The sequence below is a fragment of the Azolla caroliniana genome, unplaced genomic scaffold (genome assembly GCF_043228905.1).
Source record: "Azolla caroliniana isolate FFs.n. ecotype wild unplaced genomic scaffold, voAzoCaro1.0.p SCAF_13, whole genome shotgun sequence".
In the NCBI taxonomy this organism is placed as follows: domain Eukaryota; kingdom Viridiplantae; phylum Streptophyta; class Polypodiopsida; order Salviniales; family Salviniaceae; genus Azolla; species Azolla caroliniana.
Window position 1 is genome coordinate 1,157,810 of NW_028230448.1, and position 17,865 is coordinate 1,175,674.

A 17,865-nucleotide genomic window follows, 5' to 3' on the forward strand; every position below is an offset into this window, starting at 1 on the left:
GGACATCCTTGATGGTATTGTGTGTTCATTCACATGATACTAGTATTCCCCGCCATAGCATGTATGCTTTGATCCAGGAAGATCCTGATGCCTCGATTGTGCCATGGTATATCAATTTAATTGTTCAATTCAAGTTTCTAATGAAGTTAAATTAAAGTGTACTGTAGGCCACAATCAATGACAAAAGTTTCTTTGGGATTAGATTGATGTTATGCGTAACGGGGCAACGCCAACAATTGCTGGAATGCATTAGTAGCGCCAAAAGAAAAGTACAAGTTAAAAATGACGAAAGTTTCTATGGGAAGTTATGTCTTGAAGGGGCAACAATACACATGGAACCAATTGTTGTTGGAGCGCATTAGTAGAATAAAAGAAAAGTAGAAGGTGAGATGAAAAACTAAGCCAATTTCTTGCTTCCACTTTTTGGACCATGAAATTGGTTCTATGATCAAGACTATGCAAATGAACAAAAGAACTTTCTTGTTGTCATAGGCATTGCTTTCGACCTAGGAGTTCTTGAACTTTAATACAAACTTACAAGAAATCTTGTCGATGTGCGAGGTTCTCATACGTAAGGCATACCATGTAATATTCTATTTTTTTGTGGCATCACAAGTCACATATTTCCCTTTTTTGCTCGATGTTCTTTGTTGGGTTGTTCTCCATTACATGTGGAGGACATCCAATGTGGTTGATTAAAACATGGACTAGAATGAGATGGTGTGGAAAAGCTCTCAACGGGTGTATTAGAGGATCTGACTTCTTTCCTTAACATGGGCATGGAGAGAGTAGATAGAATGGAAAAGAGCGGGAATATAGTGCACAAAAGAAAGGAGATAACACAAAAGACAAAACAAGGATGGGACATTGGTAGAGGCAAGATGGGGAAGCAAGTGGTAAAGGATCTATTCTTGTACTTGAATTGAATAAGGACAATCAGGCTTCAAGCAGGTAAAATATAAAGGGGAACGCATGCTATTGTTGATGTAGCCGATATTGAACTCTAAAAACTTGAGACTTTTCCTTTCTAGAATTTCTTCAAAAAGTTCTATATTCCAAGTTTATATTTGGGTTGATGTTTTTTTAGACTCCACGATGAACTTAAGTTGCTATCTGCACACACTCCTTTTTGTGGGTGAATGAGTATGAAGACCTCATACACTCCTTTTCATGGGTGAATGAGTGTATGAGGTCACTCCTCATGCTTATATTGCTCAAGAAGATTATCCAATTCTCCACAAAGGATTATTGGAAATCCTTTGATTGTTTCCGGTAGACAAACACATTTACTTGGATAACCGACAAAGGCTTCTCACACGAAGGCGTGTTGCCTATCTCGACATTCATGCATAAAAATATTGCTGAATATTCTTTGCCTATTTGAGGAGGGAAAGAGATGTGGTCAAGAAAGCCAAATGTATTGAGAAGTTCAATTTGGGAAGATACTGTTTTGAAAATCCCATGCTTGAATCTTGATGTTTTGGGCATGGACTACAAATATAGGGATTTTAGCTTGCAACATCTTGTTCTCAAAACAAAGTCACTACCGAACGACACTCCACCCATATGGTTATTTGTCGTAATAGGCTGATCTTATTCAATTATAAATGATTATTATATGTATTCACCACTAACAATGTAAAAGCATATGCTTCAATGTTGTAACTTGTATGGTATGTATGATTCCATATCCTTGAATTACATCAAATACTCCTACTTTATAACACTTGTGCAACAATGCTAGCAAACAAAATGCGCCCTCATGTATGGAAATGTTTATGAGCTTGTCGAAGATATTTTATCGAGAGAACAATATCCAATAAGAAAACATAGATGATCTATGAGAGGCCGCCGAATTCGGGTGTTATTTTTTTCTCGTAAACTCCCCCTTATCATTTCGTGCTTGGAAAGCAAACTCTCGACTGAACTAGTAAAATAAATAATAATATTCCCGAATGTGGCTTCACATTCCCCGTAAAACAACGTAAGGCTCGCAAACACATAGATCTGCATATAAATAATAGCTATCATAAATCTAAGCCAAGCAGAGAGTCTGAGAGAGGGAGGGAGAGGGGGCACACAACTTTTGTCAGTAGCAAAGCATCCAAAAGCGATATATATTATACAGAATCCAATATTATATCCAATGACATCGACAGATGCCGAACAACTATGTGTGTGTGTGTGTGTGTGTGTGTCGAGGCATGCTTAAACCTAACAACCTTATCATTCCTACCAACTCATTCTCGGGGGTTGTCGTCGATTGACCGAGCGGAGCCATGGATATACAGAATATGGGAGCAATATATGCACATACATATATTTCCATAGACACACACACACACACACATCCAATAGAAACATTTAACATACATCAGTGACATCATCCAAAAATACATACATACATACATACATACATACATACATATACATGTACATATAAGTACATACATACATATGTGCCTACGTACATGCATACATACATACATACATACATACATACATACATGCATACATACATACATACATACATACATACATACATTACATCTTACGACATCGATCCATGGGCCTACAAATCGACGAGAGAGATGAGATGGGGTAGTAAGTAGGTAGGATTGATGGATGGGGTTTGTATTCATGCATGTGTGTGTGTGTGTGTATGGGGGTTAGGTTAGGTTGGGTTAGGCCCACAAACAAAGTAAAGGAATTCTATCCACAAACGTAGTGTGAAAGCATTTAATAAACAGTAACACACACACACACACACACACACACACAGAGGGAGTTCTTCCTCTTTCCTCTTCTTTCCATTGAAGCTGCAGACGAAGAAGAGCCTGCTGCAGCTTCTTTCCTTTCCTCCTCTTCTCTCTCCTTTTCGAAAGCTCCAGGAACGAAGGTCTTTCTCTCTCCATTGAAGCTGCAGATAATGAGCGGTAGCCTTCCTTCTTCAGCCTCTTCTCCACATTGAACGCTGCAGATGATGAGTGTGAGGCTTCCTTCTTGCTTACCCTTCCATTGATTCCGCAGAAAGCACAAGATCTCTGCACCGATCTCCCCCTTCCCTCCCCCCCCCCCCCCCCCCCCTTTTCCTGCTACCTGTTCTCTTTTGATTTTTGCACACCAGAGCTTTTGTCCTTCCTTTCTTTTCTTCATCCGCCACTGCGTAAAGAAGGTTTCTTGAAGTCTTGGCCATTCCCTGAGCTTCTTGGATTCACCATATCGATTTCGGTTTTCATTGTCCCTTGTATATTCTTGCAAACGAACTAGAACTAGAAGAAGAAGAAGAAGAAGAAGAAGAAGAAGAAAGAAGAAGAAGAAGTACTAGTAGTAGTAGTAGAAGAAGGATTAAATAAAACAGAAACCTAACAGATGGATCTGCAACAAGCTCTGCATCAGAGACGAGCGAGAACGCGAGCTGATTCGCTTCACTCTCTTGCTCAAGCAGGAGATGGCGTTGGCTTGAAGAGGAAACTACAGGAGAATCCAAACCTAATCAATGAAAGGAATCCTGTGGTAGGCATTTTCTTTTGCTTCCCTTCTTTATTTCCTGACCGTCGTCTTCGTCCGCGTCTGCCATCTCTTTCTTTATTATCACTACTTCCGTCATCTTTCTTTTTCTTTATTTCTCTCCTCCTCCTTTCCTCCATTCTTCTCCGTTCATTTGTTTCCTTTTCCGTTCTTCATTTTCCGTTTCTTTCTTCTGCAGATGTCTCAGACGCCTCTCCACGTGGCAGCTGCTAGCAATGAAGCTGAGCTCGTCAAGCTTCTGCTCGAATGGAAAGGTCCCGAGAAAGCCGATATTGAAGCTAGAAACATGGTGAATCTCCCGAGTATTGTTTCTTATAGGGAATTTCCATGTCTTTGCCTGCCTGCCTGCCTGCTGGTCTTCTTTTTGTTATAATCGAATGTCGGAACACTGTGAGCTCTGTTCGTTTTTCTTTGGGAAATGTCCTGCCTTTGTCTTCTTATCATCGTTCTATTTTAATTGAACACGGGAATCGCCAATACACTTCTCTGCGTGGGAAATGGGAACCATTACTATTCTTTCTGAGAAAAGTTCTTATCTTCGCTTGCTGAATCATAAAGGCATTCTAAATCAACATTGCTAATCTCTCTTATTCAAATTACAATTACTACTCTGCTGATCTTCTAATCTTTGGAAAGTCTAATCTTCTTCCTGCTTATGTGACGTGTTGTAATGGTAAGATGCAAAATGTTAACCTTTGGTAATCTTTATGCACCTTTACATTATTATATTCTCTTTTTACTAACTTTTCAGAAAGAAACTGTCTAAGCATTGCTACGTTTTCCTAGTGGTAAATTTTATATATTTCTGTGCTTTCTTTAGGAAATTCTCCGAGGTATTATTATTGCCGGCTGATTTGATCCGTGTTTGCAAATAAACATGGCTAGTCTTTTCTATTTGGGAATGTCTTTATGATAGTGTGTGTGTATTCTTAAAGAAGCCTTGCTATTTATGCATCAGTATGGAGAAACGCCATTGCACCTGGCTTCAAAAAACGGGTGTACCGATGTAGTGAAGCTCCTCCTTCAACATAAGGCCAACGTCGAAGCGAAAGCCGGTGTAATATATCTTCACCTTTGTTTCAATAATTTGATTAGGTGTTAGGTCCCTTTATACATAATTTGCTATCTGTTGATTTATACATAAAGTTATGTTACTTATCCTGTGCTTCAAATTGCTGGTAGTAATCTTATTCATATCTTGCTGTAGCTACCTCCATCTCTATGTGATTATGTGTTTGCTATTGGTTACCTCATACATTGAGTTACTGTTAGTTGCCTCATTCTATGTCTCACTGCTAGTTACCTTTTCCATCAATTAGCTGTTAATTACTCCATACTTTGGTTTCTGTTAGTTACTATATATGTCGATTTGCTAGCTATGTTGTGCATTGGTCTGTTTGTGAGTTACCTTAGGTTTATTCAGCGATTTATTACTCATTGGTTGGGGCTTAGTTATGCAATACACCCATTTACTGTTGAGGAAGAGGACGAAAGTTGGGAACAGCGGAAGTTACTTTCCTGTGTAAAGGATGGAGCGCTAAATGATGCATCGGAGTGTACTGAGACAAACGAGATGATGGCATTTTGAAGTTCAAATCGTACAGTCAGAAAATGAAACTCATAGACATCCAACTGCTTATATTTTGTCCAATTGAGAAGGATCACTGGCGTAGGAGAAATATTATTGAGACGAGAAGTAGAGATTCCGTCTAATGAGTTCCCAGTTGAGAAGCGTAATATTTATAAAAAGAAGAAGTATCATTAAGCAGAAAACTGCAAGGGAATATTAATCAGGGTAAGAGGTGAGTACGAAAAAGAAGCCTCATTATATGAGGAGTACTCAGGATAATAAGTTCCAAAACCAAAAGTAGGAGTTACGAGCTCAGCACTAGAAGTTTAACCAGTGAGAGATAATGAAAAACGATTATCTTGTTGAAAAAGTCAAGGTCCATGGATTCAACCCAGAAATTTCTCATTGGCTAGATTGGAGGAAGATCATGATGGTAATGATATTATGGAGTTGAATTTCAATGAGGAAAGAGTTATATGGCCTGCCTGCCTGGGGTATTGCGTTGACTATTTAGGCCTCTTTTTTTCCAGATTATATAAGGCCTAGAGCATTTCGTATTTATTGTCAATTGCCAGGCTTTATCATATGCAATTATACGTCAATTGCCAGCTATATAAAATAATGTCCATTGCCATTCATATTTCTGACGACGTATTCAGTTATATTGTCAATTGCCAGGCATAATCGTATAAAATGATGTCATTTTCCAAGACATAATTGTATAACATAATATGTCAAATTGAAAGGCATAATTTCTATAATGTATAAAATTGTTATAAATTTATGTCAATCGTATGAAACTTTGACATATTAAATTATTATGTCAATTGCCACGCACTCACATTTTAAATGCCAATTGCGAGGCATTATATTTTGTAACGTGTAAAATATCTACAATATTATGTCAATTAGGGAGCGTAATTTTTGAGACAATCTCCCTCTCCCTAGGAAATATAACCCCAAAATATTAAAATATAACGGGAAGGAAAGCAAACTTAGAGGTCTAACCTTAAGATGCAAATAAATCAAAGGATGTGAAATAATCAGCAATAATAACATATTATTTTATATGTGCCATGATCAACAATAACTATTTGTTTTATATGTTTGGTTTTTTGCTCGAGCATGAACAACAAATTTTATTACAAAATAAGTTCAAAATAAAATTTTCATATTGGTGCTAAGATGGCAAAGCACTATACGTATATGCTTCTTAACCAGGAAAGCATCTTTGGGCCCCAACGTAATGATTAGTTGGGATTCATTTGTCGAAGTAGGCAATGGCCTCTCTCCCCCTAAGCAGCAAAGTTATCTTGCCACACGTCCTTGGTCTCTTCGAAGGCTCTTGTCATATGATGATTTTTCTCCAAAAGTTCAGGGCTAACTTTTTCTTCCCTCGGAGGATAAAGCTTTTTTTGGGGGTTTGAACGTCCTTTAACTCCTTTACTAAATGACTTGTTTATATGGTAAACATCTAACTCCATGGGGTAGAACGTGATTTACATTGTGAAACACCTATTATATTGATTGAGCCATAGTGTCCACAGATATTTGGATGTAAGCATCTGCTAAGTATGTATGGGGAAGGATAGCATTGACTTCCCCTAGGAAGTTTTGTTTCCTTGTCAAAGGCTTGTGCCACAATGTATATATACTACTTTTTAAGGTTATCTACGTTTCTGGTGTGAGTTTTGGGCTAGCTATATTATAGAAGTCGCACATTTGAACGGAATGGATTAGATATAATACCTTATCATGGATTGGACGTAAGTATTTTCCATACATGTTGCTATTATTTATTTATCTTTCACATTGATTTACTTATTGCTAGTTAATATCAGAGCATGTACACAGAGCATGATGGTAAAAAATGTTTAATCTATCTGTTATGTCAGAATGGAATGACACCCCTCCATTTGGCTGTATGGTATTCGGTGAGGCATCAACAGCATTCGACTGTAGAGGCATTGCTAAGCTTTTGTGCAGATGCCAATGCTACTGATAATGTAAGTCCATCTTCATCATTACGCTTTTTTGGCTTCATTTCTTCTTAGAAACCCTAATCTTTTCCTTCACAAAGAAGGATGGGTCCTGCAAATGTTTTTGACTGTTTAGAAATCTTGCCAATACATTGGAAGATCCTGTCTTACCCACAGACCTTTATTTTTTCAGCATCATCCAGAAGGATAGATCAGTTAATTTCTATACCTTACAAATATGAGTTTTTTGGGTTTCCATTGTTAATAAGTGATCAAGAAACCTCAATTTCCGCTACAAGAAAGAATCCAAGGTTCTGCTAGGCTTAAAACTCTAATCTTGCTAGGCTTGACAGTGCTCAGAATGATCCATCTGTCAACTTCTGGATGAAGCTTGAGTTTTGACCTGAATTTCTTGCCTTTTACAGGAAGGAAAGACTCCTCTAGGACATCTTCCAAAAAGCCCCAGCCATCAGAAGCTCTGTGACCTAATCCAGAAACGCTTGGATGAGCAAATGATTGAGATGGCTCGGGAAGCTTGTGAAGGATCTCGAATGAAGATGGAGGCTATTGAAGCCCAGCTTGGGAAAATAATTGGATTGCATGATTTGAAGATACAACTAAGGAAGTGGGCCAAGGGAATGTTGCTCGATGAGAAGAGAAAAGCACTAGGTCTAAAGGTTGCTGTCAGAAGGCCTCCACATATGGCCTTTTTGGGAAATCCTGGAACAGGTAATAATATCTCAGTGTTGCCAAATGTTACTCAGTTGTATAACAATTATTAGTTGATTTATCAATTTTTAGCTGTACCTCGTTGGAATCAATTCAAGGAGCGAATATTTTTGCAGGGAAAACCATGGTTGCAAGGATACTAGGAAAGTTGTTGAATATGGTTGGTATCCTTCCTACTGATAAGGTAGTGGAGGTCCAACGAACAGATCTTGTTGGAGAATTCGTTGGGCACACCGGCCCCCGAACAAGGAAAAAGGTCAGTAAATAATGGCCGCTTAATTTGTCCTTTCAAGGAATTTCTATGTATTTAAGGAGTGTTCTGGCTAACACGAAGCTGATGTCAGATTCAAGAAGCAGAAGGTGGGATTCTTTTTATTGATGAGGCATATCGACTAATGCCTTTACAGAAATCTGATGACAAAGATTATGGTTTGGAGGCTTTGGAGGAGATTATGTCTGTCATGGACAGTGGCTCCATAGTGGTCATATTTGCTGGATATGCCGAGCCAATGAAGCGTGTTATATCATGCAACGAGGGCTTCTCACGGAGAGTGACAAAGTTCTTTTACTTTGAAGATTTCTCAACCAAAGAACTTGCTGAGATAACTTGTTTGAAGATGAATGATACTGATGTTGAGAGTGTGATGTATGGTTTTCATCTGGATGAAGAGTGTACAGTTGATGCCATAGCTCAGTTATTAGATGAAGAGACCACCGAGAAGCAAAGGAAAACTCTCAACGGTGGCCTAGCATGGCCTATGCTAGTGAATGCAAGAGAATATTTGGATTACAGACTGGGATTGGATTGTTGCGATACGAAAGAACTGATCACAATCACTATGGAGGACCTTCGGATGGGGCTAAAGTTGTTAACTGCATGACTCTAGCTAGTGCTTTGGTTCCTTCCATTGTTTATTAGTTGGGCTGAGGTCCAGTGAAGTCAGTAACCAAGTTTGGATGGCAAGTTCACTTGAGAATTTCATTATTTATCACTATTGGCTATTTTTTCATGGGATACATATAAGTAAATCCCAATATTTTTTATTTTTATCTTCTGCAGACAACAGGATGGGGTCAGAGTTTCCTAGTGTAAGGACAAAAATAAATTACCATTGTATTCTTCTGCACATATTGGTCTCCAATACTGTCAAGTGTGTTCACACGCATACTATATATTGAGTTAACTCAAAATGACTGTAAAACTTCAGCATGAATAAATGTGGATGTCTAATTTCCTTACAAATTCCAATATGTAAATAAATATAAATGAATGTAGAGTGTGTCTGTATCGAACAGTGCATGCGGTATAGCCTTTGTCTCTGAGATGGTAGTGATTCCTATGCGTATACAGGCATGCATAAAGCAAGCAAAATATTGAATAGTGTCCTTTGTCCTTGAGATGGTAGTGATTCCTATTCATATACAGGCATGCTTAAAGCAAGCAAAATATTGAATAGGGTCCTGTCACCAAGATATAAATTCAATAGTGTATGTCACCAAGACATAATAATTCAATACTGAGTCATCAAGACATAATTCAACCTTTTTGAAAGGATGAGCCACAGAAGTGTTCAGATGCCCTACTAAAGATCTCAACAATACTTTTACTATAAGAGTTGCAAAGATTCATCTACACCCTGGAATATAGTGCCACCACAATACAATGTACAAACAATCTTAGGATGGCTTTCTAAGTGGTACATACCTTGTTGATAAATAATAAAACTGAAGGCTTGTCATTAAATTTTACTGGATTATATATATATCGAAGGGAGGCCACTTGTGAAGAATGCCTTGTTGCTGACACACAAAACTGTTAATGTACAATTTTCATCCTATTTATGATGCTTTTCCAAGCTGATGAGTAATCCTGGCGTAGCAAACAGATAGATCCACAACTGTCGATGAAGAATTTTATAAACGAAATGACATCCAGCCAATAACATTAAACATTGCCTCAAAGTTTTTTCATCGCAATCTCCTTGCATTCTATACAGTATATCCATCAGTTACAAGATTTTTCAGTTAATAAAGGTTGGGATATGATTAATCACTTGCTTAGAGGCCTGTCAAAAAACCATGTCGACCATGCATCTGAGCCTTTATTAAACCAAAAATAGCATCATGAAGATGCCTTCACTAATAAGGCCGATAGCGCCGTGAAGAGCTGCCACCATCACCACCACCATCACCACCATGTCGCTGGGAATGCTGGCTATGTCTTCTGCCACTATTATCTTGTTCCGAGTGCCGGCTATGTCCATATCCACTACCACTATCATGCCGATGGGAATGTCGATGGGAACTTCGACTATGCCCACTACCTTCACTATCCCTGTGCGGAGTTGTCTGACTATCCTCATTAACTTGTTGCCTACAAAGGTCATCAAATTCTTACTTTCATCAAAATAAAATTTGACCATATTTCAATTTATGAAAAGATGGAACTTACAAAACATAACCGACTCGGCCATCTGGAAGCACCATAGGAACCATTGTCATACCAGCTGGAGTAGGACCTCGGCCATAGATCATTGGCTGCATCAATTGGTTATACAATAAATTAAAGATTGATGAGCATTGAAGTTCTACAGCATAATCTCACAAAGGATAGCTACGTAACAGATGAATTTACCTGTACCTGTCCTCTGTTAGAACCAAATCCTGATGCTATGGGAGCAGAGGAGAAGCCAAAAGCAGCCCTCGACTGATACACAGGGGGCAAAATTCCTGCACTAAAAGGTGAACTCATTGCTATAGGAACAGTTTTCTTCTCAGCTATTGACTTGGCGAGGCTTGCTTGCAACTCGCGACCTGAAAATTTTGTCAATAGCATGTAAATGTATCCACTAAATCTTCAGTGTTTAGGCAGCCGAAAATTTACAAAGAATACCTTCAAGCACATATCTTTCTGTTTCTGCAATAGCTTTTAATGCACTACTCCGTTCAGCAAAATGCACAAAACCAAAGTCTCGCTTTGGTTGTCCTGGCTTTGATGGAGGCAACATGACTTTGGTTATATCCCCATGCTTCTCAAAGAGTTTCCATAGCTGTTCATGTGTCACCTTTTCAGGTAGGTTACGGACATGTACAACTTTCACCTGATAGAGAAAATGAAGAAAAAACCCAGCATAAAACACATGCGTTATCATTTGTCGCCCAGAACAAACTATATTGCAGTATGCTATATCATTTATGTTACACTATCCAGAACAAACTACATTGCATGCTCAATGTAGACTTTGTTATTAAGGCAACTTGCAAGGCATTCCAGAGCACTTTTTCTTTTCAATGTCTCTATTGAACCCAGATATCATGAAACTTTTGGCTAAAAAATTACTATACCATCTCATTTAGCATGATATGTAGACATGCAAATAGGTCTATGGGACTTACATAAGCTAATCTAAGGTTAGCATTTTACCACATGTTTTATTAAAAGTTGCATCTATGTCTATATCTTCAAAGCCCCGTAAATGGAGCCCTCACTGTGGACAGCCCAAGAATATTTTATGCTGATTCAGATTTAAAGACATGTCAACTTATAGCAGTACATCCAATTCATACAGGAAATACTCCAATATTAAACAATGGATCCTACGAATATAACAAAAGTACAATTCACCTGGGAAAATGTTTTATCTGATGCACTTGGAGAATCTGCCCAGTTAACTGTAGGTGTATTTGTTCCTAGCTTAAATCCCGGCAAGGACATGATGCGCTTTGCATTCTCTGCACATGCATTATTGTAGAACTCGACAAAGGCGAATCCACGATTTCTATCAGGATTTTGAAGATCCTGGATCAGAGGAAGAAAACTTTTGTGACATTTCAGCTCCAGCATAAACTTACCTATGTCATCTAAAATCAGTACTTAAGATCAAACTGACTGTTCTTTAAAATACACACTAACTTCAAAGATCAGGTCATCAAATAAGGAATTGAACCAATGAAGGATTTAATTAATGAACTGAACATTTACAGAATTATTTTTGGCAAGTGATCTAGTCCAGAATCAATATCAAAAACTTCCAAAAGCATCATTGTGCTCCACGTAATCCTTCATTGATGGGAGACATGATGGAATTTATGAAATGATGAGCTATAGAAGAAGATTTTCAAATAGATTTATAATTTATAGGCAGCTACATTAATGAAACAGAAGATTACAATGGACACTAACATGTTTAATGGTTACCAATCCAACTTCTTAGGATGGAAAGTGATGGCTTCAACCAGAATCAAGGTGCATCTGTAGGTCTCAAGGATAGAAAATATGGATGATAGTGCACAGTCAGTAAGTCTGCAAGCCTCGACCAATATGGATCACATTTCTGGATTCTATAAGCTAATCATGATGGGTTCATTTTTGCAGGCACTTAAAATGGGCAAATAACATACAACTTAATTCAGTTGTTTATGTTTAGTAGCAAATGTCTAAGTAGAAGATCTGAACCTTGCAGTTATATGGCCGACCACTAAAGCTTTTGGCCGTTATGAATCTCCAATGTACTCTCCCATTAAACACTTTGGATTAAATGATTGCATCCTTCAGCTGTTCTCAGGTTTGTGCATTTGAGGTTCTTCTCATGGACTCTGATTAGGGTTACATGAAGAATTTTGGTCATATGAGAAGGAGCAGAGGAATGATAGTACAGAGCCGAAGGCATCATGGATTCACTTTGTGTTAAACTGATGGATGAATGAAGTGAAAAAGGTAACAAAGTGTAAAGTCCAGAATAATAAGCCTCTCCAGAATGAAAGTTATGAGGATGTATGCGAAGAGCAACTACATTGAAGTATGAGGCTGAATATAACAATAAGCTTGAAAATCAAAGTCTGGAATGATTTTCAGGAAAATAAAAACCATGATATGGTTGAATGAATTCATTAGTTAGGTACGTGAAACAGTATGATTCCAGCACACAATATTCCCTTGCAGAAACCTCTGAGCAGCAGTCCTTGGCATGTGAACTCTGAAAAGTTCTGTGAGAAAAAACAAATTGTGGCAAAATTGTTAAATGACAGAACCTTAAAGTTTGGCATTTTCGTATTTGATGTACACAATTGATATTAACTTCACATAAACATGTCAAAAGAAAATCCATAATATCTTTCATATTTGCAATTAGAAAGCTGGAGGAGAAATTTTGAGCTTCCTTAGGGTTAACCAAATAAACTAGAATCCAACTCACAACATACCCTATTTTTCTAGATGTACATGAACATCAGATATCAAGAACGTACATCTGACACTTTTTCAAACGATTATTGATGGCTAGACCAATATAAGAATGGATTGTTGAGGAATAAGTGATAAAAAAACAGAGCAAAACTATTACAGTCTTTACCTTACATATTCATATATATCAATGATCTAGGCATCTATGCCAAAAGAATTGACAAAAACCAAGTCAATGCTCTCTCTCTCTCTCTCTCTCATACACATCGATACATGTTAGAGCCCATCCCATTGTCTGCCATTCAAACCATTGCTTCTATGCAACTTAGCTCACATTCATTGTGATGTGAAACGGGGCATTAGGGCACAAGTGATGAGAGTGGTCGACTATGCACACTCTTAAACAAGTTCGAGAGTCTAAGTATCACACTTTGAAACAATGCTCTGCCTTTGATCATATTCGACTATGCTTTCCATACATCTTCGACCAAGCCCAATCCTAGCACAAATTTCTCTCGTAACCACAATGTGCACTTATTCATTGGTAAAGTTCTTGAACATTGAGAGTCGCTAGTCACTTTCGCATGTATCACATGAAATGTAATATTTTTGGTCTCATAGGTCATATTTGACCTCCAAAGATCATAATAGAATCTATCTATCTTTCTTTACATGGTTAATTGGGCAGGGTTAAAAATGAAGGAAAACCCATTATCAACATTCAAGAAACTGGTTCAATTGTAATAAGTTATACCTTAAGTAACTCAATAGTTTGTATTCCTGTTGCTTTTTCAGACAAAACTTTCTGGAGTTCTTCTTTACCCCAACTGTGTGGTATGTTTCCAATAAACAGTTTATTTTTCAGCTGAGAGGGTGAGAATCGCAATTTTCTTCCCTGTAATGTAAAGAAACTTCAGCCAAATCTATTTTACTAAATGTTGCATTATGTGACAAGTAGTATGAAAAACTGCAACTTCACCTTGAATTCACATTCATTAAGAGTCTGGATGGCCTTCTGTGCGATTTCCTTGTTTGAGAAAGTCACAAACGCAAAACCCTTGTTGCAGTTATCTGGTTTATCTTTGTCCCGCATTACCCGCACCTTTTTACACATCAAGAACTTCAGTTCACCTCGACAACTCTATGTTATCACCATTTTTGCAATTGGTAATGCTTTTCAAAAATGAAAATATTACCTCAAATACATCTCCACATTGTGCACAAAGTTCCATCAAATCAGCTTCAACCGTGTCCTTGCTTATATTTCCTACAAACACTTCTGAACCATGTTCAGGGAGTGAGAGAGGATTATCGTTGCTCTCTTCATGTTTACCTTCTCCCTGAGAAGCTTTTTCACTTGACGGCACTAATCCATTTTCTCCTACTAGGGTTCCTTCATCATTGTTCTCTGTCTTCATGCGCCTATCTCCATCACAAACTTTACGCTCGGTCCCTTCTGAATGCTCCTCTTGTATATGACTTTCAAATTCATCCCTAGCACAAAGGTTGTTTTGATTATAAGGCTGTTCTTGGTATTGAATACCTTCACATTCGTCTTGGTCATCAAGTTCATCTTGGTATGCATTTCCATCCTCATCACACATGTTTAGATCAAGACCTTCTTGCCCTGATTGCTTTTCATCCTCTTCTTCAACACCTCCCTCCCCTTCCAGATCATTATCGATAATGTCTTCATCTCCAACATCAAATTGTTCCTGTTCAAGCTGGTCATCATATCCATCATCCACTTCTTCAAAATCCTGCGAAATATCAGTTGATGACGTCATTCTACTCTGATCCTTGCTATTGTGAACAATAAAAGCCTTATTTCGCTGCCATGACTGCAGAACTCTGTATATGAAGGAAATGAGCCAAGGTAAATATACGAACACATTTTATGTTCCACCTTCTATTCAGTCACATCTCCAATTCCTTTGTAGGAAATAACTAATCCAAGTAAACCATATAATGTGTTAAATAACCAGCATTCCCTGACATTTCTACATGATCCCCAAGAAACAAGGCAAGCGTTAACTTGCACCATGCACCAAGCAAACGTTTCTAGCTCGTATCAACCAAATCAAAATAAATCCTTTTCCCTCTATGTTCATTCACATTTCTAGCTCACTCATAGAAAATGATCCATGTAATCAACATAAACCATGTGTAAACTTCCGATTCTGCATTCAATCACATTTCTAGTTCATTTCTAGCAAATGATCTATTGAAATCAAAATACCACTTTTATGATTTATTTCTAGCAAAATGTGTCCGCCCAAAAAAACTTATATTTTTAGGTTATTCAAATTATCCTCTTGCTTTACTTGGATCATCCTCAACAAGCGTGATTACATGTTGGAACCCAACAACGAACGAAAAAACCTCAGGTTTCTTGTTCCTTTCTTGTAAAGAATGAGCCAAAGGAAATATCACAATACATCTTTCTAAGCGCATTCATCGTTTCTTTTCTCAGAGACCATATCATAACCCGGATAAAACGAACGGGGAACTTTAGATTTCTTGCAAAGAACGAGCCAAAGTATATATCACAATATATCTTTATTAAAAAACGTTCAGAGGATATTTCCTCTTTCTTGGAATCGTGTAGAAGCCCTAAAATGAACAACGAAATCGAAGGAAAACAAACAACTGTGGGATCGATATAGTATCATTTCAAAACTCCAAGGGAGAACGAACAGAAAAGAAAAAACTTACCTGGAACTGAAAAAAGGCTTCCAAGCAGAAAGAACGTTAATGTCAGGTGATGAATCGATGGGGCAGGAGAACGATTTGTCGGTCTGCTTTTCTCTGCACAGCGGCTATGGCGAGGCTTCGCGCCAAAAGAGAATGTCTTGTCCCATTTAACCATGGTTAAACGTAACCGCGGTTAAATGTAACCATGGTTACGGTGCCGAATTAGTTTTCCTTGAATCACTTCGTAGAAGATAAGGTTAAGCTTATATTTCCAAGTAATGAATGCATTACTCTCCAACTGGCTCTTGATTCAATGTGTATTCTACACACGCTATGTTGCCTATTCGTATAAAGGGGGCAAGGATCAAACTATGCTGTAAATTATGAGTTTGGAGGCACCTTTTAGCAATAATTGAGGTCCAGTACTTAATAGTTGAGTTGTTAGCCAATACCTTTTGCCGAAAATAGGGAAATTTTAATACCATGTGCAAGTGGTGTAGACAGTACGGTGTCACGATATTAGTGTGCGTGCATGTGATAGCTGCGCGGGACCACCGGGGACCTGGACCAAAAAAGCTGGTGTTAAATATGTGTCATACGTAACATGACCCATGGAGACATTAACATTGTTGTTGGTACTAAAGACTACATGCAATACCAAGAAAAAGGGGAATAGAGCAAGTTGGCTCTAGAGCTTTAGGCCAATCCCAATGTAAAACTGATAATCTTTTTGTAAGTGAGCTATAAAAGTCACTTTCGTGCCATTTTTAGCTTCTCCTTGAATCTTTAGTCTCAAACCCCCTTTGTAATGAAGCTAGAGTTCTCTTGCCTTTACATATTTGTTGTGAGCTGAGTGATTACGATTAAGTGCTAATTAGCCAAACATGAATAATTTCTCCTCGTGTATGTGTAGTGTACATTTACATTAATCGAGGTGTGATTATGTCTTACCTTGTAATCTTTTTGTTGGTGTTTATGATCGTATGTATTGAACGCTAAAGCCCATATGCGTACTAGCAAGCTTCTTGGTGATATTAATGTCTCTAAGAGAGGTGAGTGAGAGCTCGCAAGATTAGACTGAGTGGACTTAGTAGCATGAGAAAGTGTGTTACAACCTCTCTCACCAGTCCCCATATTAGTAGGGTATATGGTAGTCCAAACCCCTCGGCCAACAATGGTGTAGAGATATAGCCCCCTTAATCACTTAGTTCCCTTTTTTGTTGTTTAAGTGTAATGTTATATCCTTCTCAAACTTTTGTTTACTAATTTGATTAATCTTCATTTTTTGGAGGAATGGAAGTAGTATTAATAAATGAAGTCTAAAAAAAGGGATAAACGTCGAGTACAAATTAATGTTTTAAATCTGGGCTTTTAATTTTCTCTTGTTTTCATCAGTAGACAACCCCTTGATCTGATCCCCTGAAGGGAGCCCATGATAAGTCCTCGTAGAAAGCCAACATACCATAAGAGCAAGTGACATATTTAAATTTAGGCTCACCTCGAACAAAGAAGTTGAGATTAACAAAGCACTACTTGATTGAGGGCCTAAGGATCAAAACAAAACATATGGGGGTCGTTGACACCACGTTAAGCACCAAGACTAGACTTAAATGGGGTCAATATGCTAGTGCCTTTGACATCCACACACTAGTATATAGTGACATGGCCGTAGACCGCATCAACATAGAACATGACCACTTAGAAGTCCTTAAGGAATGCAAAGTTGTAGGGAAGGAAACAAAAAACCAGTCGAATTAGCAAAAGGTGGAAAGTCTAAGGTCCCAACCATAGAAATAGAAGTCGTTATAGCAGAATGCAAGTTAGCATGCAATGACGTTGTTAGGTATTTTGCCCCTCCTAATAGGAGAAGTCGGTGGCTGAATTCTGGTCGATGGACTGGATCAACTAAGGGGTCGACTGGATTGGTGGTCGACTTAAGTGAAGAACAATAGGAGTCGGCTAGTCGGACCAACTAGATTGTCGACCGGTGGGACGATTAATTATTAATATTATATATAATAGTAATACCTTAAATGCATACATACATATATATATGGAGTTAGGGCAAGATTTTTCGAGATGTATGTGAGATCAAAGCTGAAAGTGCGTAATGTACGCGACAGAGAGCCCAGACAACGTGGACTGTGAGAGAGAGTGTATGAGTAGAGCGAAGGAGACTA

At 38.1% G+C, this 17,865-nt stretch overlaps 2 protein-coding genes across 2 annotated transcripts; one reads left to right on the forward strand and one right to left on the reverse strand.

The window, feature by feature from the left end:
- Positions 1 to 3,080: 3,080 nt before the first annotated feature.
- On the forward strand, positions 3,081 to 8,935 carry LOC147855926 (AAA-type ATPase family protein / ankyrin repeat family protein). The gene is made up of 7 exons (XM_087329290.1): positions 3,081 to 3,516; positions 3,710 to 3,820; positions 4,490 to 4,588; positions 6,997 to 7,107; positions 7,506 to 7,809; positions 7,926 to 8,065; positions 8,154 to 8,935. Exons 1-7 carry the CDS (start codon positions 3,373 to 3,375, stop codon positions 8,688 to 8,690), a joined length of 1,446 nt encoding a protein of 481 aa, XP_087185416.1. The 5' UTR covers positions 3,081 to 3,372; the 3' UTR covers positions 8,691 to 8,935.
- Positions 8,936 to 9,708: 773 nt separating this feature from the next.
- LOC147855927 (heterogeneous nuclear ribonucleoprotein Q-like) lies at positions 9,709 to 15,864 on the reverse strand. The gene is made up of 9 exons (XM_087329370.1): positions 15,707 to 15,864; positions 14,188 to 14,842; positions 13,971 to 14,093; positions 13,746 to 13,886; positions 11,435 to 11,608; positions 10,703 to 10,910; positions 10,445 to 10,623; positions 10,262 to 10,347; positions 9,709 to 10,183 (listed from the first exon to the last, which is right to left on the reverse strand). The coding sequence occupies exons 2-9, from the start codon at positions 14,776 to 14,778 to the stop codon at positions 9,949 to 9,951; spliced, it is 1,737 nt and encodes a 578-aa protein (XP_087185496.1). The 5' UTR covers positions 14,779 to 14,842; positions 15,707 to 15,864; the 3' UTR covers positions 9,709 to 9,948.
- Between the last annotated feature and the right edge of the window lie 2,001 nt (positions 15,865 to 17,865).

Coding starts and splice junctions, on each gene's coding strand:
- LOC147855926 (XM_087329290.1), top strand. CDS start 3,373: ATGGATCTGCAACAAGCTCTGCATCAGAGACGAGCGAGAACGCGAGCT. Junction 3,517..3,709: donor TCAATGAAAGGAATCCTGTG/GTAGGCATTTTC, acceptor TTTCTTCTGCAG/ATGTCTCAGACGCCTCTCCA. Junction 3,821..4,489: donor ATATTGAAGCTAGAAACATG/GTGAATCTCCCG, acceptor TTTATGCATCAG/TATGGAGAAACGCCATTGCA.
- LOC147855927 (XM_087329370.1), bottom strand. CDS start 14,778: ATGACGTCATCAACTGATATTTCGCAGGATTTTGAAGAAGTGGATGAT. Junction 14,094..14,187: donor AATGTGGAGATGTATTTGAG/GTAATATTTTCA, acceptor ATGTGTAAAAAG/GTGCGGGTAATGCGGGACAA. Junction 11,609..13,745: donor AAACTATTGAGTTACTTAAG/GTATAACTTATT, acceptor CCTCTGATCCAG/GATCTTCAAAATCCTGATAG.